This window comes from Exserohilum turcica, assembly GCF_000359705.1.
Source record: "Exserohilum turcica Et28A unplaced genomic scaffold SETTUscaffold_12, whole genome shotgun sequence".
Lineage (NCBI taxonomy): Eukaryota > Fungi > Ascomycota > Dothideomycetes > Pleosporales > Pleosporaceae > Exserohilum > Exserohilum turcicum.
In genome coordinates, this window is record NW_007359937.1 from 1,683,417 (window position 1) to 1,704,835 (window position 21,419).

General features: G+C 49.2%; 6 protein-coding genes across 6 annotated transcripts; 4 read left to right on the forward strand and 2 right to left on the reverse strand.

Moving 5' to 3' along the window:
- Positions 1 to 327: 327 nt before the first annotated feature.
- On the reverse strand, positions 328 to 1,420 carry SETTUDRAFT_26293 (uncharacterized protein; the record flags this gene model as incomplete). Its single annotated transcript, XM_008024246.1, has 2 exons — positions 328 to 1,133; positions 1,186 to 1,420. 2 exons carry the CDS (start codon positions 1,418 to 1,420, stop codon positions 328 to 330), a joined length of 1,041 nt encoding a protein of 346 aa, XP_008022437.1.
- A 2,219-nt stretch (positions 1,421 to 3,639) lies between these two features.
- On the forward strand, positions 3,640 to 5,114 carry SETTUDRAFT_147291 (uncharacterized protein; the record flags this gene model as incomplete). Its single annotated transcript, XM_008024653.1, has 1 exon — positions 3,640 to 5,114. The coding sequence occupies one exon, from the start codon at positions 3,640 to 3,642 to the stop codon at positions 5,038 to 5,040; it is 1,401 nt and encodes a 466-aa protein (XP_008022844.1). The 3' UTR covers positions 5,041 to 5,114.
- A 2,521-nt stretch (positions 5,115 to 7,635) lies between these two features.
- On the forward strand, positions 7,636 to 9,274 carry SETTUDRAFT_183256 (uncharacterized protein; the record flags this gene model as incomplete). Its single annotated transcript, XM_008024654.1, has 2 exons — positions 7,636 to 7,663; positions 7,761 to 9,274. The coding sequence occupies 2 exons, from the start codon at positions 7,636 to 7,638 to the stop codon at positions 9,272 to 9,274; spliced, it is 1,542 nt and encodes a 513-aa protein (XP_008022845.1).
- Positions 9,275 to 13,516: 4,242 nt separating this feature from the next.
- On the forward strand, positions 13,517 to 15,475 carry SETTUDRAFT_104415 (uncharacterized protein; the record flags this gene model as incomplete). Its single annotated transcript, XM_008024655.1, has 1 exon — positions 13,517 to 15,475. One exon carries the CDS (start codon positions 13,517 to 13,519, stop codon positions 15,473 to 15,475), a length of 1,959 nt encoding a protein of 652 aa, XP_008022846.1.
- Positions 15,476 to 18,164: 2,689 nt separating this feature from the next.
- Positions 18,165 to 18,767, forward strand: SETTUDRAFT_37618 (uncharacterized protein; the record flags this gene model as incomplete). The annotated part of the gene is made up of 5 exons (XM_008024303.1): positions 18,165 to 18,199; positions 18,258 to 18,346; positions 18,424 to 18,515; positions 18,600 to 18,669; positions 18,712 to 18,767. 5 exons carry the CDS (start codon positions 18,165 to 18,167, stop codon positions 18,765 to 18,767), a joined length of 342 nt encoding a protein of 113 aa, XP_008022494.1.
- A 1,217-nt stretch (positions 18,768 to 19,984) lies between these two features.
- On the reverse strand, positions 19,985 to 21,217 carry SETTUDRAFT_183259 (uncharacterized protein; the record flags this gene model as incomplete). Its single annotated transcript, XM_008024656.1, has 1 exon — positions 19,985 to 21,217. The coding sequence occupies one exon, from the start codon at positions 21,215 to 21,217 to the stop codon at positions 20,078 to 20,080; it is 1,140 nt and encodes a 379-aa protein (XP_008022847.1). The 3' UTR covers positions 19,985 to 20,077.
- Positions 21,218 to 21,419: the final 202 nt, after the last annotated feature.

Here is a 21,419-nt window from a genome sequence, read left to right on the forward strand (position 1 = left end):
TGGAGAGATAGGGACCCGATAACCCAGAAACTTTGTCTCCTGCTATAGTGTAGTTATTTCATGATCCTTCTTATCTGTATCTGTCACATTACACGGCTATAAGAGTGCAGCATACCGACTTACAGTGCTAAGACGAAATGCTGGACCGAGCGAGTCCCATGAGGAATCAGAGAAGCTGCAAACTTCAAAGCAGCATGCTAGGCAAAAAGAATCATAGAGACGTAAACAATCAACATTGGAGATGCCGAAATCTTGTGCAAAACAGAGTAGACATTATATGTACTAAGGGAATATCAAAGCTGAAAACAAACAACGCCCTGCATGCTTCTATGGAAAAGTGTTTCGGCTAGCAGGCAGCGTCTGGGTGCAGTCAACCATCTTGCGCAGCTGTTCCCTCTTGACTCCAAACATGCTGACCTTGATGTAAGCCCTGGCGTATTCGTTATTCCAACCACCTTGGTTACCAACAAAGCGGCTCCAGTCGCCCTTCACTTTGGGGTGCTGCGAGAGCGCCTTGTCACTGGGGAGGACAAAGACCTTTTGGTTAGCAGTCGCGCCGACGGGGTTGTTGAGTGTGTCGTTGTAGAACTCGACATCCCAGACGCCATTAGTACCGTCGAGAGGCTTGTTGACAGCCGCTGAAGAGGTGTCGACAAAACGTTGGCGGGCTGTGGTATGAGCACCCAAGAGAGCTGCAAGTTCGCGCTCGGAAATGCCCTTTCTTTTGAAGAGTGCAATCAGGTTGTTAGGGTCGTCGCGCGTATCAGGGAGGAGGCTACCCTGATTAGCCTTGGTAGCATCCTTACGTCCGATGAATGTTCGCACGCGCGGTCCTTTCGGGCACGAGACGGTGGCGTGATTGTGAGCATATTGTACAAGATCGGCATATCCCACCTTGTACTTTTTCTGCACGTCGCGTAGCACGTTGCGTATATTTTGAAGACCATTGTTTTCGCGTCGATCTTGCTCGCCAAAGTCCATAATCAGCGATCCGTCAGCGCCACCATCGCCAGAGCCCTGCTCCCAGGATCCAGCGTCGTGGAAACCCATACGAACTGCTCCTCGCGCGTTGTCATTACACTGCCTGTCTTGCCCGACAAAAAGTTTTGTCAGCTCAGCCGAAACATCATACCCTTGGATTTTGTCAGTTTGGGGTGCAATAGAGATATGAGTGGATCGACTTACAAACGCAACACTTGTCTGTACTCCCCTTTCCACATTTCTCGGGTTTTTGCGTCTTTTTATCATCCATAGCAGACATGTCGCCATTTGAAATCTCTTGCATCATAATTTCGACTTCGCCAAACACATCATTAAACATGTCGCCACCATAGGCTTTTCCCGCTGTTGGCACTGCTTCACGCTGCTGCAATGGACCCGCTGATGTCAGGAGAGAAAGGCCAAGAAGGGGCAACGCCATTGCAATCGTGTGAACCATCTTAAAGACCGTGGGGTATATCAAAAGTCGGCAAACAAACAGGAAATGGTATGATAAAGGAACGTACAGCAGGATCGGCAATGTGATGTACGACCAGGAAGCAGTGAAGGAGCAACCCTTATATATCCTGGGAGAGCTGCTAACGAAGACAATGCACCATTGACTTAGCAGCCACATTGATGTTCAATCAAGTATAGCATGACTTAGCCAAATGCATGGCCGTTCTTGAAAAGGAAATCCACCACAACCACACACTACCCGAAATAACATGCGACCCTTGCACACGAGACAGGCCGATCACTTGGGGAGAATCGTTGAATGAACACAGCCAAACATCTGTTGGCATGAAGATACGGTAGCAGGGGTGCAGGTCAAAGCACAGCCTTGGGAATGTCGGACAGAGTCAGGCCCGCACTGTTTGCACATGGCGAAAGTGAATCGCTCAACGCTTAGACAGCCAGAAGCAATTTGCCGGGGCTGCTCCGTGGCGTATTGATAAGAGAAGTAGCATTTTCCAGTACAATACTTGGCCCGAAAAGCACCAATCGCAAGATTCCTAACGGTGCAGCGTAGACAATAACGCATCATTTGTGCGTGCAAAAACAGCCTGACGAGTCCGTATCGACGGTCACAAGTTATCCATCATAGGTTTCCTAGCTGCGGAAACGTTAGTCCTTGCTTCTCTGGCGTCAGGATTCACTATGGTTTAGGGTCCAGGGCAGGCGAAGGTTTCGTGTGTTGTCGCGATATTGCAGGGTGGCTTGTTGCGGCATCGGTAGACTGGGGGACGGGCCGGCGTGTCTGTCTGGCATACCAGAATCCAATACAGCCCGCATGCAGGTCCGAGAGTGACGACTGGACTGCAGAAGACGAAACTAATGGCCAAGCCTGCACGGACATCCATACGCCATAGAAGAGCAAAACAAGCCCTTGGTTTGTTTTTCCGGGGGTGGTGGGGGCAGTGCTGAAACCTTGGGGAGATCCTCTGACCCTCACCGTGACCTTGCTGGCGGGTTGGGTCGTGAAGAGAATCCAACAGTAGTATTATTCGGCGATCGATTCTTGTTGGGGCGACTCTTGTTCAAGAAGCTGGATCTTGGTTGCCGATTGGAAAACTATGCTGCGCCATATTCGAGCTCTTTTCAGCAAGTGGGCTCATGGAGAGCCGAGCGGTGTATGGCTTGCAAAATGCAATCCAACATTATTTAGCATTATGTGCAACCCCTTGAATACTAAAACAAGCTCTTTTTTGCGAGTATCAACGGCAGTCAGCTTATAACTATGATTTTTGCACGTTTTTGCGTTCCTGGACTGGGTGCCCTAATTGGTGCGTGCGGGAGAGTAACTCTTATGCGACAGTCACTCGCAAATCTCCAACAGATACAGTTCAACCTGGCGTAAGGGTCTTTCAGAGGAGAAAGGCTCTGGGCCAAGGTGCTAGTCAGTCGGACTAGACTCGATAACTGGATGTCTCGTATGAACGTGATCTCGCACAGAAGCTTGGCGGGCTCAAGATGCTAAGTTGGGTGGAGCACTGCCACATGTGGTTCTGAGTCAAGACTCAGTCCAGGCCGCAGTGTAAGGCGAAGTGTATAGGCTGGGCCCGGTCACGTCCTTTTCGTGTACATCGAAACAAGGCTGTTTCTCTTGGGCGACTAGGTAGGCTGGCGAAGCATCCATGGACGTACTCCGGACCACACACATGATATCCAGATCGCAGGATCCTCTCTACGTGCGCCCTGGATGCATAGCGGAGGCTGAAAAACTACATAGAGTGTCTGGCCGTGTACAAGTGAGGATGCATCAAGTTTGAGGGGGAGGCACGGAAGCCGGTCATGCAGAAGCAGGTGAGTCGCGTCTGCCGTGTGTGAAACGACGAAGAAATTAGGGACGGTCCGCCAGGAAGAAGTATCAGACGACGAGGAGGGTGTTACTCTGTACACCGGGTGGTAAAACAAGTCACGGTGTGGTTGAGCGGACGGCTGGCGGGGCAGCGGCGCCAAGAGATTCTTGGCACGATGCGCCCCTGAGCTAATTGGCGCCCGCAAAGCTCCCCCGGTCTTTTCGACTCTCATGCATTCCGCCCGTTTCCATCTCAGGCCTCCTGGATATTGATCTCGCAACGCTACTCTTTGCTCAAAGCAGCTTTGTTTTTGGCCCCCATCCCCCTCGCCACACGTTCGACCGCGTCATGCACCCTGATGTCGGGCCCAGAATCGTCTGGCAGCAGCCCACCGAAGCGTCGCCGCACAGTTGAAGGCTCGTGCTGGCCCTGCAAACAAAGACGCGTGAAGTGTGATCTCCAGAAGCCTTGCTGCCGTCGATGCATCACCTCCAAGACCGAAGACTGCAGCTACGACAAAGTGCTGCTTCGGTGGAAGAAGCGGCCTGCCAAGACCGTGCCTGAATGCCAGTTGCAGCTGTCTTCAGGCCACGCTCTGAATGGCCTCGACTTGGCTGTCAATGAACGGAAAGCTCTTGACTACTTCCAAGCCTGTCTATGGCCTCTTCTATCCACGGCCCATGACCCGTGTCCGCCTCCGGTTGCACTCGCCTTGCGTTCTCAGCCAGTCCTCCAGGCCTTGTGTGTATTTGCAGAAGAGCATCGTGCCCTGCAAGGAACAGGGTCGTCCAAGCAAGCTCTCAACAAGAGGCGTGCGCACTGTCTGGCCGCCATCCGCAACCATCTGGGTGGTGGGACTCCTGAAAAGAATGCTCTTTCTGCGCTCCTAGTAGCGGTGCTACTGCTATACTTCTTGGAGGGTTATGTGAATTGCACCAGGGACGATGCATCTACCCATTGCCACTTTTCAGGCGCACTGGCTATCATCAATGCTCTTGGAGGCTTCGAAGCCACATGGAGCTCGTCCGACAGAATCACTAGAATGCTCCTTTCCGAGTTTGCATCTACTGACCTGACTGATGCTCTACTTCAGGACAGGCCACCTTCCTTCCCGGCCATCGTATGGAATTGTATGGAAGCTCGCTCCGTATGGTGGCAAACGGTTCCCGGGAGCACGTCTCTTGGCTCTGTTCTGTCTATTCTGGCTGATATGAGCTTTTACCGTCACCGACTCAAGAATGGCGCAGATCTCTGCCCGGATCAAGTACAGGCATTCGAGCGTGCTCTTCAACCTACAAATCCAGCGCTTGACCCCACGACCGAATCTGAATCCGATTCCAGTGGTGATGCAGACGAAGCATTGTTGAGTCCTTCACTTACAGCATCGCTTTCGCTCATTCTTGCCTTCCAGCACGCGGGTCTCATTTACCTCTATAGTGCAATCCATGACATGCCAGCCAAACACGTTCTTGTGCAGCAGCACGTGCATGCTTGCCTCGAATATATTCGAGGAATGGATGCGAGATCGAAAGCACAGAATTGTGCCCTTTTCCCGCTCTACGTTGCTGGTGCTCATTCACTTGAAGAGGGACACAGGACCTTCGTTTCGGAAATACTAAGCAAAATCCACAAGAGTTTGCGATTCGAGTCCGTTTCATCTATACGGACAACTCTCGAGAAGTTATGGCAGCCATCCCGGCGCCCTACTACTTGGGTCGAAAGCTTTATGGATACAGCTACGCATACCCTGGTTATATGAACAGATGTTGTTCCATCTGAACACTGCGAAAATACAACGCGGACGCGGTCACAGAACACTGGGAGAAAACATTCTTCCATTCGCAAGCTCAGTCCATTTAAGCCGGTCAACCATTCGCCGATACCCACAACAAATGGCCATACTTTGCAATGCACAGATTCAGCGGGTGCTTCTACTTCAACCTCGGTTACTACACCTCCGAAGCCAAGCTTTGTGGTCTTTCCGCCAGTCAATACCGACCAGTGATCCGCCATGTCGCCCCACCGTTTCCTGACCCATACTTTTGCAGATCTTTGGATATTCTATGGATACGATCAATTGCCATGCAAAGTTTTCCAGAGACTACATTAATCAACAGAGCAGTCTCTTCTCGACATTTCTGAGCGCAAGATCCACACGTTCTGAAGCATGTGGGTAATGGCATGATTTGGGGGTGACTGCGTGACAGCATACCCCGTCTAAATTGTCGACATGGCGGAAAACACGGCAAAAGGGATTTCGACTCTGCACAAGTCCTGCTATTACGCGAGTGCATCCACGATCGATGCAACAAATGCAGAGTATGAAATTTGCATAAAGTGAGCATGGGGCACTCGGTCAGTAGTGCAAAATCTCACTCCAACAACTGAGAATCGCAAGCACCATGCTTGCAGGCAAAGAGACGGAACTGGCTAATATATGAAGCGACTTTCTGGCAAGTCTGTTGACGGCGTGTAATGGCGATAGAAAAGTTCAGTTGCTAGAATTTGCTCTATTTTCCGCACTTCTGGCATGGCCAATTCTGCTGTCGTGAGATCCACCTTCCTGTCGCGAAGAGTCACTGTGCACCGCCCTCACATTCGAGTTGGTTGGATTCATATTACACCTATTTACTGCGTTGGGTCTCTTTGGGTAATGGCAAGGGATCTGTCTGATATGGTAGGTTCAGCGGCCTTGCCTATTTGTTGCAGTGCTTGGCCTCATGAAGAGTTATCTTGCGGATCATTCTTGACCGCATGTAGCAAAAATTGAGGCAAAAGAGAGGCCCACATATCCGAGAAGCCGGCTTACATGAGTGCGATCGATAGCATCAGACAATGTTAATTGTTAATGTTAGGTCTTATGATCTGGGTAGAAAAGATTTTGTACATAGGTATGTTTAGATCAGTATCAACCATGGAGCAGCTTCCATCGATATCTGTGACTCCACACTTTAGCTTAGCGACGTGTTAATTGTTGGCTGCATTTGCGTTTACTTGGAGATGATATAAACTAAGGCGTAGCAATGCAGTTTATAGTCAGAGTAAGAAGAAAACAAGTACATCTTGGTTGTGTATAGCCATACGCTCACCTGGGTTGACACTGATATCGCGTAAGTTCTCCTATAGTATTTCATAATCCCGTTGCCTAGGCTAGTAAAAAGCTATTAGTTAGAACCCATGGAGCGAAAGCTCTATCGGCCATTTCGCCACCGTCCGAATTTCATCACCATGGGCATTCGGAAGATGGACTAGGATAAATGGATAGAGATAGACTCAAACTTCATCCCTAACCATGACGTTAAAGTCGGCGAACACGATAAAGTCTTGGACTCCTGCGTGCAGTATGTTGACCACGAGGTTGCACGGTTGGCCTGTTTCGAAGTATTTGAAGAGTTGACGCGATACCTTACCCATCGCTACCCAGAGGTCTTCCAGCTTAACGGCAACACACTTTGGAATACCGTGACGGGTGAGAGCTTTCAGTCCCCAGCGCCCAATGCAAAGCGGGCTATGGTTACTGCCGCTAAGCCTTTGCAAGATGATCTCGTCATCATGGGTTTGAACGACGATGGGCACTATCATATTGATGGCGGAGCAGTCTGTCTTCCGGGTGCCATATTATCAGGAAAAGCTTCAGAAGTCCATGAATCGTATCTTCGCTAACGTGACATGCGGCAAATTCGTCGTACGAAACAACGTGAGTTATCCATAGATCCAAAACCATACAAGCGCGTCGTGAACCTAACTCGACGCTGCAGTTCTTCATCAGCTAGACGACGGTCTCGCCTGGTTCCACCGCATAGGAGACCAAAACTTGGATGCTGTTGCTTCATGGGCGACCGCAAACTCCTCGGCCCTCCGTGTTGAAGACATCCACTTTCATTCGGAGCGATAATCGCTCCGTCGGCTACCTAAATCAAAGACTATACTCTTGATAATCCACACGTACTTTGAGCCAGGTACGACTATTGCCAGAGAGCCGCATGTACCTGGTGAATTGGCAAAAGCAATCTGTAATTGGGACGAGACGATGTGTTACTACAAGGGCAGAAAGCACTGGGAGGGGCTACTTTTGCCTTATCTGGTTGAGGAACGAGGAAGCAGATTGATGGTGGGTTATTGGGTGAGCCAGAAGGACAGTGCCCTTTCTGGACGACGGGGATACCCGAGAATTGCTTGCGCGTCTTGCCAAATACAGCGTCGTGAAGTGTTGGATAGGGGTTGGTATTCTTGTTAGCATTGAGCCAGTCCTGGACATCGATTCCAATACAGTGTGTACACCCCGAAATTGATTTGCCGTGAACGTGGTGTGAAATTGTCTATGCTGAATAGCTCATGGGAAGCGTATTTTGCCATGGCCTTGGAGCAAAAACTGGGGTATGGTATGCATACGTTGCGACAGCCGGATGACGTGTGACAGCGCGTCGTAGTGGCGTTGGTTAACTTAACCCCGGCCCTCGCGCTTATCTCCGCAAACAGCTGCCGCCGCCGCCACCGCCGCCTTTACACGCGTGAATGTCGCCTTTCGATACGCGTTACATCTCTGCCCTGAGGCTCTATACACGCAAAAGCTTACTGCGAATGCGAAAGTACCCGCCATGGTCCTCGGCTTCGAGCGCATCAATGAGCGCATCCAACGCCCCAATGCACACATCAACTTCATACGCACGCTGCCCGGCCCAACGTCCTCGACCGCTGAGAACATCCTGAACCGCGTCGCAGCCATCTGCTATCCATTCATGAAGTCGCACATGATTCTTGTGCAGGCGCTCGAAGAATTTCCCTACAACACCGAGTTTGTGGGTCGCAACTTCAACGCTGGCGAGGTCATACAGTTGGTGCTGAGAGATCGCAATGGGCGGTGGCTGCCCCAGCGCATGGTGGAAATGGTCATGGTGCATGAGCTTGCCCACTGCAAGCAAATGAACCACTCCAAGGCCTTCTGGAAGGTGCGGGATGAGTATGCGACCGACTTGCGCGCCCTTTGGGCAAGGGGCTACACTGGCGAAGGATTGTGGGGGAGGGGCAGGGAACTCGATACAGGCGCAATGCAAGCTAGTGACGGGGAGCCGGTCGATGTTCCCGAGCATCTATGTGGTGGCACATATGTTCACAAAGGCGGGAAGAGAAAAAGAGGTGCGAGGGAGAAGCCAACGTTAAGCTATGCCGAACGGAAGCAAAGAAGGATACTGAGAAAGTTTGGTGCAGGAGGACAATCCCTAGGCGCTGACGAGGACACCAAAGTCAAGCTTGAGAATGGAGCACATAAGAAAGGAAAACCCAGGGTTGCAGGGAGTGCACGAGGTCGCGAGCTTAGAGCGGCGGCGGCATTGGCACGTTTCGATACAGCAAAGAAAGACGACGTCACCATCAAGAAGGAAGAGCCATCATCAGACAGTGAGACGGATGACGAGTTTATCGAGGGCGATCAGAATGGTGCAGCAGTCGACGTGGATGGCAAGAGCATGTTCGACGACAAAGGCCGCGCACTCATCAAGGTCTGCGAAGACGAGATCGACCGAGATGGCGATGCCAGGCGAGAGCTGGATGAAATAACTGGCTTTGGATCCTCTCGTAAAGTTTCGAAAAAGCTACCACCGCCAACCAAGACCCCGGGCAAGCCGCTACCACATCCAAAGCCGACAACGAGTTCCGCACCGACGGCCACGACTAAATCCAGTACCATTTCCAAGCAAGCCTCTTCGAAATCGACTGTTACACTCCCGGACCTGTATAGTCGTCGTGCTGATTCTTCGCGTTCTACACATAGCCACCCCCATACGCCTTTACAATCTTTCGCCTGCGCGTGCCCAATCTGTTCGCTTGAGAACACTGCTGACGCGCTTACATGTGCTGCATGTGCCCATGTGTTGAAGGAGGATTTTGTCGCTGGTCATTGGACGTGTGAGACCTCGGCTTGTAAGGAAAGCCTGTATATCAACGCGGGGGATGCTGGTATATGCGGCATATGCGGGGTGGCGAGGCACAGGTGACAGAGTGGACTTGGACCTATGCGTTTGCCTTAAAAGGCGAGTGCTTCATAGTGTTTGAAGCAAAACGAGCATAGTCTTATATTAGCGATTACGTACGATACCCAACTTCATAGCGTGTCAAAACTTTGAACCTTCTACTGCCATTCAATGAGAATATTCGTAGGTCATAACTTCATTCGATGTAGCAAAAAACGTCAAAACATCAAGCGGACCCCTGTGACCACAGACTGATCACACCATGACAATGAACGCCATGTCCATGCATAATAATAACCCCCCAGTTGACTCCTGGACACATAAACGCCTTGAAAATGCGGCATTCCAGTCGCTTTACTGGTAACACGAATTCTACCTCGCGATCCTCAAGTGCGAACCACCAACATTCTTCCTTGCACTATACGGAATACCCATTCCCCTTCCACTGTTCCTCTTCATGCCCTCCAACTTGGCCTTGAGCTGCTCATGAATCTTTTTGTTCTGCGCCCAACCGTCCGCCAGCTTCTGCATGCGAAGGGCAGCGATCACAGCAATTGCAGCAGACTTGAGTTTGGGTCGACGATCATGAATGGTAATGTCAGGCGTAATTCCCATTTGAGAGATGAGGTTCAGGTCCTGTTGGTTACTGCAATACAGTTAGTCAAGTGTCCAGGACGAAGAGAAGACAATTGTAGCAACGTACCATTCATTGTAGGTAGAAATTTGCATCAGGAAGAACTTCTTCTGATACCCGAGAGCCTCGCGGAAGGCCTCCGCTCGTGAGCATCGTGCCCGAAGGAATTGAATTTGCTTGGCCAGGCCGTTGATCTCTTTAATGTGGCGTTTCGTCAGAGCTTCAGCTTGCTCATCAAGGTCAATCGCATCTTGACTTGCTTTTTGCTGTATAGCTCTCGAAGATGCTTGGAGTAGACGTAGCTGTGATTCCTTTTCGCGGAGCTGTGCTTGGACATCTCTCAGCTGGCGCTCAACGGACAAATGCTGCTCACGCGCAGTCGACTTTGCTTCAGAAAGCAGCTTGCGGTGCTGAGCATCCTTCTCCCGGATCCGTGCTTCCAGGTCTCGAATCTTCTCCTCCAGTTCGAGCTTTTGCTCGCGTTGAGCTGCTCGAGATTCAGACTGCAGCGCGCCGTTCTCGCTTTCCTTTTCACGCAGCATCGCCTCAAGAACACCGATCTTCTCTTCAAGTGAAGCCTTCTCTTCAGCGACTTCATCGGCGTCATCTTGAAGAACTGCGATCTCTTCTTCATAGTCTTCCTTTTCACGGTTTGCGGTATCTCTGAGCTCCTCCAGTGCTTCCAGGCGCTCCTCTGCTAGTCTTTGAAGCGCTTCGACTTGACTCCTCTGAGCGTTGATCTCTTCGCGGAGATTCTCGAGTTCGTCGTCTCGCTTGCGAACAAGATCTTGCATCACATCGAGCTGGGTATCTGGCTCATCGGCATGGCTCCTCAGGGCATCAAGTTCGGCTTCACGATCCGAAATTGTCTGCCGTGCGGTTTCCAGTTCCCTGGTTCGATCGTTGAGATCGCTTCTGAGCTGCTTGAGGTCTTGGAGTGTGGCTTCCTGTGCTTCAACCTTTCGCTGAAGACTTGCTATGTCGCGGTCACGAGCTTGTAATGTTGATTGGACATTAGAGAGATCTCGAGAAAGCGCGTCGCGTTCCCGCGTAATCTTCTGGAGGGCCTCAATCTGTGTGTCCTTACCCGAGACTGCTGCTCGGAGGTTGCGCATTTCGTCTTCAATGGTCCTGCGTTCTTGGCGAAGTGTTGCAACCAGTGTATCGCGGTCATTGTTACCTCTTCGTAGCACCTCCACTTGCTCATCTTTGCTTGAAACTTTGGCAACGAGGTTGTCCCGCTCGCGGCGAAGGTTGGTAAGCTCACGGGAAAGAGCGTCACGCTCTTGTCTTGCGTTGTTGAGTGCCTGCACTTGAGCATCTTTACTGTGGAGATTTGAGCGGAGGCCGGTGAGTTCCTGTGTCGCGTCGTCACGCTCTCTACGCAATCTCTCCAGTCCATCTAAATCGCGATCCTTTTGGTTGAGATCGCGACGCAACTGCTGGAGTTGCTGTTCGTAATTCGATACATCCTGCTGCAAGCGGATGATTTGCTGCATTGCGCCTTGGTGCTTTTTGCGGAATTCTTCGAGTTCGTCGGCTTTGGACTCTGCAGCGTCGACCCTGGATTGTAAGAGCTCAATTTCAATACCCTTTTCGCGAGTAATTTCCACGACCTTTTGTCGAGCGTCGTTGGCGGATTGCTGAGCCAGCTGAACTTGGTTGTCGCCCTGAGATTCCGCCAGCTCCAAGCGTTCACGCAGCGCCTCCATTTCTGCCTGCCTCTCATTCTCAATGGTCTGAAGGCGTCGTTGCAGTTCGCGGAGCTCAATGTCCTTTTCACGCTCCATTGACCGTAGGCGTTCCTCAATGATGGCAATCTCTCGTTGTTTCTGCTCGTTCGCTTCGTCAAGCTCCCGCTGTTTCTGTTCGTCCGCTTCGTCAAGCTCGCGTTCCAACTCATCCAGGTTCCGTTCCAGCTCACGAATTTCCTGTTGCTTTCCGTCTGTAGCAGAGTCCAGCTTCGACTGCAACGAACTGATCTCAGCATCCTTTTCGCGTTCGACTGCGCGGAGTTGTTCTTCTAACTCCTCGATTTTCTCGTTCTGTTGGGCCAGCTGGTTCTCCTTCTCTGCTCGAACATCTTCCTGCGCTTCCTGTGCTCCCTGAGTAGACCGCAGCTCATCTTCTAGCTCGGCAATGCGTTGGGCTTGTTGCTGGAGCTGACGATCTTTCTCCTCATCACCGGCAGATTGCGACTTCCGAGCTCTTTCCAACTGCTGCTCGAGATCTTTGATTTGCTCCTCATTTTCGTCAAGCATCTGATCTCTTCTTTCAAGCTCTGCTTGTGCGTTCTCCAAATCCGCGCTGACCTTCTCTAGCTCTTCTTCCGTATTTTTTGCGTCTTCCAGCTTTTCTTCCAGCCGTTCAACCTCGGCAGCGCGCTCTTCAGCCAGCCGTCGTAGCTCGTCCATTTCCTCACGCATGCCCTCGTCGGCATGCCGCCGCTTGACCTTCTCCGCATATTCTCGCAATTGTTGTTTGTAACTGTCTAGCTCTGCTTCGGCGGCCTTGAGGTCCTTGGAGTAGTTTTTGAGGTCGTGGGACATGGTAACCTTCTCGGACTTGAGATTGATGTTCTCTTCCATTGCTTGTCGGTTGAACTCGGGGCCCATTTTCTTGAGGTTCTCCTCGAGGAAATGGATTTTGAGTTTCAGGCCAAAATTCTCCTTGTCGATTTGGGCTAGACGCTGCATGTAATGTTAGCAAGCTTGAACAGTAGGCTCGCCACCATTCTCCCGAGCCTTGCCTGATACGTACATCTTCCTGCTCTCTCAAGGTGAGCACATTGCCGTTTCCGCCATCCATCTCGCCCTCTGCTCTCCTTGGCAGCGCCATGGGCGTGCTCATTGTACTAGAGCTGGGATCGGGCAGCTGTGTCTGGCCATCGACCGACTCGGCAAAGGAACTTGACTGCACGTCGAACGTGCTTGCCTCGGGCAGCGGCGTGTTGCTCACTTGGAAGCCGGGCTTCATGGCAATGGGCGTTGTCATCTTTCCGTCGAGGAGTCCGTTGACCTGGCGCGTCCGATTCGCGGTTGCGCTCTTCAGCATCGGGGTGAATTCGTTCTTGGTATTTGGGTTGCGTCGAGAGGTCAGCTGGGCCCGCGGAGTTTGCGCGCCGCTCATTTGCTTGAAGAGGTTGTCGCGGTCTGCCGGCGCATGGAACGTCTCTTCCATGCTGAACGAGGGCTCGTTGGTGGTGAAGCGCGTCATATCGCCAACCTCTGTGCGAGGCGTCTCCAGTAGGTGCGCCATGATGTGTACGTATGCACTCTAGTAACGCATGGGGGAAAGAAATGAAGGGTCCTTTGGGTTGTGTCGAGTTTGGTGTGCATCTTCCGGATACTTTGGGTGTTGTTTGTTTGGGGCGCTCGGACCACGACAGGGATGCTGCCCCCCACTAGCCGCACTCGGCAAAATCCAAAAAACGACCCAGGGCCAGTCACGTTATGTGTTTGCCGCCTGCACCAAATCTCTCCACCAACTCCTCCGCCCAATTCATTTTCCAGTCCTCCATGAGGCCCGTTCCATAGATTAGCGCGATCCATAGCAGCGCAGCGCTTCCACCAGGACATGCTGGATGCGCAAGGTATCAGGAGTTACAAGGCCTAGCACACGTCATTCGCATCATGGAAAATCAAAAGGATGACCTCAAGTGGTTCGGTGAGGGATTTGACGGGTTTCCGAAGAAGTTACCGGACGATGTCGTCGAATACATGGTCTTCATTATAGACTCCAGGCTTTCAGATCTCCAGACTAGAGAAAGACTACAGGCTTTCCAACGCGCTCTCAACACTCTGGAGAAGAAGTTTCTGAAAGAGTACATCTGGCAACGCGACCCACTCAAACTTGAGTTGGTTCGTGAAGAAAACCAATGGCTCCTTCGCGGTCGCACCAACTATGGAGATAGCGTCGCAGATGAATGGCTCATCGTCTACTTTTTGCGAGAGCTGAGCAGGGAGTTCAAAGACGCCTGGATACGCATCTACGACAGCGATGGAGAATTCCTCCTTATCGAAGCTGCGAATGCACTACCAAAGTGGCTCAACCCAGAGGTTGCAGAGAACAGAGTCTGGATCAACAATCACCGACTGCTCATTATCCCTCTAGGAAAGGAGGAGGAGCCCGCGCCACTGTCCCAGACGCAAGCGCTGCAAATCATTCATGATACACCGGCCCGCCCACAGCAGTACATCAAGGTTGAGAAAGAGGCATTTCATCGGTTGAATGGTTACCCAGCCGCCATATCAGACAACCAGCATCATGCAACCGTGCCACTCCCAAGAAAAGTTGCACATATCCTGCATGTCAACCCATCGTACATTGCACCAGTTGTAGAGGCATTTTATCTCCGCGACCCCATCTCAATACGTCTTTTACAGCCCAGCAAGTCAAAAAAAGCCTTGATTTTCCCGCCTGAAGACTTCGTCGATGTTAGTGTGCGCTTTACGAAAGTGCTATATGCTCAACTTCTTGGACAACACTGGGAACCAACGGAACCATGGAATACTGCGCTAGAACAACTCTTGAAATCGGGCAAACCGACTGAAAAGACCGAAATTGGTATCAAGATTGCAGCTGGAATGCAGATGCTACTTTCGCACTCCATCTACATCTCTTACAAGTCCACGCGCGAAATTTCTCTTCTGCTTGAGGATCTCGATAATGGTGATGATGCGCTTCCGACAGATGCAGAGATTACTAGCTGGCCAAAACGCGACGATGACGAAGGTTGGCTGAACATTGACTTTGCTGAATTTGAGAAAGAACTGGAGGGCAAAGGTGGTGGGGCGAAAGATGGGTTTGGAGACAAGAATGCTCAAGAGAACCTGAAAAAGATGGTCGCCCGCTTTAACGACTTCTTAGCTGACAATGAAACGGGCGCAGACGGTGCTGACGCAGGGTTGGATCCAATGGATGTGGACAACGACTCAGATGCTGAAGGAAGAGGATGGGAAGACCCTGAGGATAGCGACTCCGATGTTCAAACTAGCCCCAAAGGGAAAGCCAAGGCGGAAGAATTCACTGGACACGCAGGAAATGATACAGACGAAGAGACCGACGCTGCAGCTGATGCCGAATATGCCGAGTATGAGCAATCTTACGAGAAGTTTATGATGCTTTCTGCTGCTGAAAAAGCTATTCTCACCGATGAAGCGCGGGCTCTGGCACGCGAACAAGACGCCGAGAAAGAAGAAGACGAGGAAATCCAAAAACTTACCGAAATGATGGAGGCGGAGCTTTTCAGCCATGGCGCCTTGAATATCAATCCAAAGCCCGACCACAAACTCTCGATTGAAGGTAAAGGCAAGGGCAAGGCGAAGGTGCCTGCAATTTCAGAAACAAAGGAATATGGCGATGACGATGACGATGACGATGACGATGACGATGACGATGACGATGAAGACATTGATTTATTGGACGAAGACCACAACCTTGTAGACAACATGCTCAAGGCATTCAAGGGCCAAGCTGGAATGTCTGGGCCAGCGGGAAATATGATGAAAGCCATGGGCATTCAGCTTCCTCAAGATGCTGATGATGAAATCAAAGGTTCAGGTTCTAAAGTAAAGAAAGAGAGTACGTAGCAGAATTTTGATGAGCAGAGTAATTAGACCGTAACAATCTTTTCACGACATGTTATAATGTATCTATGTACGGATGGCCCACAATTATTCCTGTGCTTGCCATCGTCTGCGGTTGATCGAGCAGTGGGACAAACTGACCGGTGACGTTCATTGCTTATTTTCTCGTGTATTCCAGTGCATCATGTGCTCAACGTATCACAATTAATCGGAATTGTTGAATATGGGTGATGCGGGTAATGGGAAATATGGTATATCCTTGAATTTGGAGTCTTGGTGGCTCCTCAAGAATCAGGTTCAATTCAAGCCTTGCTACTATTTTTTTAACCTATCTACAAACGTCTCACACTTCTCCAACACTTTGCTATGACACGAAGACAACAGCAAAAACAGGGCAGTGGATTATATCTGGATGCGTCTACCGGATAAGCGCTAAATGATTTTATGGATCAAACGCCCTAGAGGAGGCACCTCGGCCATATCTCGGTACAACCACGGTATTGGTCCTGGTATTCGGCCTTTCACCTCCGAGTTGAGATGAGACGCTACGTTCCACCTTGCCAGAACTAGCCCTTTCCCAGTAACACGAGATCCAATTTATGCAATTATTAGATTCGGAGTTCACCTGTTGAACCAATACAATCTCTGGTATGCCTAAGCGATTCGCCCCACGTGTTCTTGATCGACCTTGGAGAGAAACTTTAATGATTGTTCATATCATTGAGTATCTCGAGTTAAGCCCACATCGTTGCAGTATGAGTCATATTTTCTGTCATCTTTATTTTCCTCCGACCGAACAGAGCTGCATCTGGCCATCTGAGTGCTTAATGCTTGACTTGACAGAGCTAGCACTACGATAAAGATGTTCTCTGACACAATCGAAGAGGATATTGCCGCTCAAGGTGCTGAATGCACCACCTATATTTTAGCTTTGGAACCAGCAAGATAATTCTTCACAAGCTTAAGGATCTTGGATGGTCCAAATACCGGATTATGAAGATGTAAAAGAATTTAGCAGCAATTGGATTTTACTGTTTGAGTGTGCTTCATGTCTAGCAATACTATTTACAGTATCACTCTTTTGTCCACAGCATTGTGCAATAACTCTCTGGACGGACAAGGTCAAAATATCAAGTATTTTAACGCAGATTGTAAGAGTTTACAACGTCAGTTGGAAAGTAAAAAACCACAAGAATGTTGATGGAGGTTAGAATTCCCCAGATAAGCGCATCTCACACGTCGCGAGATGAACAGCTGAGGATGTTCACCATGAACAAAACTACCTTCCAATAATATTCAACGATATTCCATATATACCGCGATGGCTTGGACGTTCCCTGCAGGAAAGCATTACCGATGATATAACTTCAACAGCTTCCCGGAATAATGGATAAAGGATTCTACAGAAGCGGAGACGTGAAAAAAAATCCAAGCTTGAAAGACACTGCAAATACGTAATAAAATCTGCAATACAAATACCGCATTACGGGATCTTTTAGCTGAACTTACGTCAGATTGTTAGTGGTATAGCATCGTCTGATAGGGGAATAGTAGCGCCTTGGCTGAGGATCATATATTTAGCCCAGTGACCGGAGATCGACCAGATCGTCACCGTATTGTACCTATTCTCATCACTATCTTGTTGCTTGTTTTTTAGGTCACCCTTTGCGCCACAACAGTTATTAATAACCAAGGCAAGGAATTCTACGAAGAATTTCCCAAGACTCTACCGATTTTGACCCATAGTACCTGCAACACGGAGAATATGAAGCGAGTTCCCAGTCATGACAGCAGTAGACAGTAGATCTTCAGGTTACCGAGGACTTGTTTAGCACTTCAGTTTAATTTCGGGAGTTTATCCAATATGCATTCCAAGAAACAATGCAAGGATCCCTAGCAAGCAGATGATATACAGAGGCTAATAAATATGGCAGCCACTGTTTCGAATGTCACCAGCGTGCCACGCTTTACTATTATTGATAAACGAAATTGCAGCTGAAATTAAGTTCTCACACAGAAACTCTGGAGGTAGCTTCGCATTCTGAATGCGCCATTTGAGCACGATGTAGAATCGTTGAAACATGAGGGCTGGCATATCTATGATATCTACCGTACTATTTCTACTATCGTTGTATTTGTAGCGTCTAATTTGTGCAACGAGGCTATGTTAAGTTCCTAATACAATCGATACGGCACTCTCGATGGAGCATTATGTCAGGGCTTAAGTTTTGCGACACTAGCAAGAACAGCTAGCTTAAAACACTTCTATAAACAACTTACATACGGATTCAAAACTATGTTAGTAACATAATACATGCTCCTGCATCCCTATTGAGTGTGGAAAAAACAGCAATCATGCGAGATCAGGGGATGATCTTGCATAATGAACTTGGTACTAGTAGGGATCATCACCACAAGCCGAGATTGAGTTCTTTATGTCGTTAGTGTATTGCAGGGACATAAGCGCTAATACTAGCACAATCACTGTGCTATATTACCAGACCCACATTTCCTACCCCTTGCATGTGCAAGAACTCTTAAGACTGTGGATGCTCATGTACTTAAAGTGCAGTCCCGATCCCCCTACTTCTGCCGCTACACCTTGCTATACAAACCAATACTTCTGGCACAGTAGTTTAGTCTTTCCTCCCAAAATCTGGGTATTTGCATCACTCTAGCCTGCTATATCAAAATGCAGTTCTCAATCTTCGCTCTTGCTACTATCCTGTAGGCTCGAACAATTACCCCAACCTTGCTCAATATAAGTGCTAATGTGCATTCTTAGTAGCTCCTTGACATTAGCTTTCCCTTTCCACGGAGATGTTGAGGCCCGTGACAATACGAGGGCTAAGGCAGCTTTTTGCCAATGCTTCAGTAAGTCTAGAGCGGCCACGCACTAATGTGATTACTTCATAAATTCGCTAATCTGATTTTTTTTTGTTTGGCTATAGACCCGGACGGTGCTTCTAATGTAACGGCTACTGTATCTGTCTGCGCAGATCTTCACGGACACTATAAGCTGGTAGACAAGATCTCTCCAAACGTAAGTGGTTCTTTGTCCAGAATAGACCTATTACGTCTTGGTATAGCCATTCAGATTGACTGACGTTACTAATCACAATCACAGTGCTACAAGTTGGGAATCTCATCTCTTGAACAATTTGCCAATGGTTGTATTGCTGAGCAAGGATTTGGGGGTATGTGCTGTGACAAGGGAACGGTCCTGGAAAATTGCCCAGCTCTGGCAAACGTTCCGCCTCAGCCTACACCTACACCCAAACCAGGCTCTCACTAGTAAATGTATATTCTATGTCAGGTGAGAGCAACCAAAAGACTACTCCATGATTTCCGTCTGAGATTAGGCTTCTTATCAGACATTTGTTTAATGGAAGGATATCTAATTCTAACACGCTAGCCGACATGTGGATTTCTCATAAGCCCTTTGTACTATTTCACGTAACTGTTTTACATACACATAATAAATGTTTTCTGAACAATTACCAAGAGAAGATAAAGCGGTCATCGAATTTGAAAAGAGCTTCAACTATTCTAATCTTTGATTTCGTTGGAGCAGTTATCATCAAGAGACTTCACAATTGCTGTCTTAGAAAAAGTCGGTAGAGTCCAAGTGAAGATATGTTGCATCGAGCAGCACCGCCGATTTCGCTTGCCAGGAGATTTTGACCATGGCATTGACTAAACTTATTGGTATTTCATCCTCCAATAGACTTGGCGTAGCTTTCCCCCTAATGAAGTGAGGGTGCCGATCCAGACGATTGCACAACGAGCGGCTCAATCTTGCCAAACCTCAGCAGTAGCCTGCTACGCTGTTTGCCATCATTGTTGTTGCCATCCGATTTCCGAGGCTATGCATGAGATAATGACGCTGCGTAAGGTTGTCTCGGACTTGTAGAGTGATTTCGTTATCCATTCATGCACAGTGCCCTTAGTTAGCTGAATAACTACTAAATTATCTACAAGGAATGCTTCATAAAATGTTATTCATTATTTAGTCATCCCTGAATGTGAGGGTCCAAAAATACGAGTTTATAGAGCGGCACAGCGCGGCAGGCGTAGTAAATTATGGATGACAGTATGAATCACCCTTTCCTTCTAGTCACAGAGCTGGCTGGTTGAATTGGACACAGTGGTAGGTTAAGAGAGGCCTTTTTTAAGTGAATATCGTTTTACGGCGCAGCTGCGGGCTGTTGGGCCTCGCACCGCTAATGTGCTTCAAACACGCCGAGAAGGACGCAGGTATGGAAGGAGGCAATTACTGTAGTAAGCTTTTCTCAGAATGAGCTGCGGGTAAGGGGCTTGGGACTAAGTTTTCTACGAGAATCTAGAATTATGAGGTTCACATATTGTGTGTGGGACACAATGTGTACTGTGGCTCATTTCGGATGTTTATCACAGCAACAAGAATGTGTGCATAAGTAGAGGGGGGATTTCAAAAGCATAAAGATCTATATTATATACAAAGCGGCGAAGTTTCTGTACGACTACCGAGGAGTTAACATGTATTTTGAAAGGGTTCTGGACGTTAAAGAAATTCCCAAAACGGACAAGGGTAGTTCAATCCTTCCCGGTTTGATGGAATCGTTGCTAAGCGATGGTAACAGCTTCTGGGAATTCGTTAGCCACTTCCGCGAATCCTTGCTGACTGCGAGACTTCAGTATGAAGTCAAAAAAGGCAACAACATGAGCAGTAGTAAGCTTCATCATTCTCTTCCCTTCAATCGTACCCAAGAGATCACCGATACCAGCCAACTGTGTGCTTCCTACCCCCATCGTGCTTAGAAGTATAGGAATGTCAGAGAATGAATAATGCGCCGACTTGCGCACTTCAATCTCCCTTTTCCAGCTTCGCAGCTTTGGCCATACTATCTTCCACGAGGGGTCTGTTTCTTGCGTCTTGTTATCATGACCTATTAACATGAAGGGCCGATCGAGGCCTTCATCGAGGACAGGACCAAACATTGTCCCGTCGATATTGATGCCACCGCTTACAGAAGGCATTTGCATAGCTGCAGCCCCTGCAGCTGCACCCCCGAGGGAGTGGCCCATAACGGCTACTTTTGTGGCATATTGGTGGATGTCATGCGCTGGGAACAGCTTCTTTGAAACACCGCTCTTTCGTAGGCTGTTGAGGGTGAACGAGATGTCGGCTGCCCGTGTGGCGACTGTTTGATTGATCTTATCATCGGGAATATCGACCCCGGTGATGAGTGTGCCATTTGGATACTCAACAATGTCGGCATCGTATGGGTGATCGATGGAAACGACTAGATACCCTGAGGATGCGACACTTTGCAGCATGACACTGGAAAGATAGCGGCTGGTGCCTAGTGCACCAGAGAAGAGCACCAGTGGCAGAGTTGGTGTGGAACAAGACCCCCCGGTCGCTGGCTCGCTGCATACTTCTAACTGCAGCGATGGAAATGTTCCGTTGGGAAGACCGTAAACGGAAAACTTCTTGTCCATAAAGGCGGCTGTCTGCGGCGGCATGTATGGTTCAACGCTTTTGTTCTGGCAATTCAAGACAGGGTAGAAGCTGGATACCATAATGGATTGGCTTCTTCCATCGTCGATATAGGGATCCTGGCGATGCGTATCCGTCAAGAGAAGGGATGTGCTTCCAATGGTGATATTGGCCTGGCCGACATGTCCGACGATAATCTTTGCCGTCGAAAGTAAAGGAGCAGTAGCTACGAGAGCCAAGCTTGAGGCGACGAAAGTGTGCATGATGGATGGTTCGACGTGGTATTCGAGTTGAGTGAAAAGATGAACTTGTTTGCATGAAGAAACATGCTTCAGAAGATGGACACTTTATAGGCACTTTTCCACGTAGTTTCATGGCGAGCCACTGACGTGTACAGGCGCTCTTTCACTTCCTTTTGGAGACAAGTTCACACGAAATCCATCTGTGCGGAAAAGATTCAGTCCT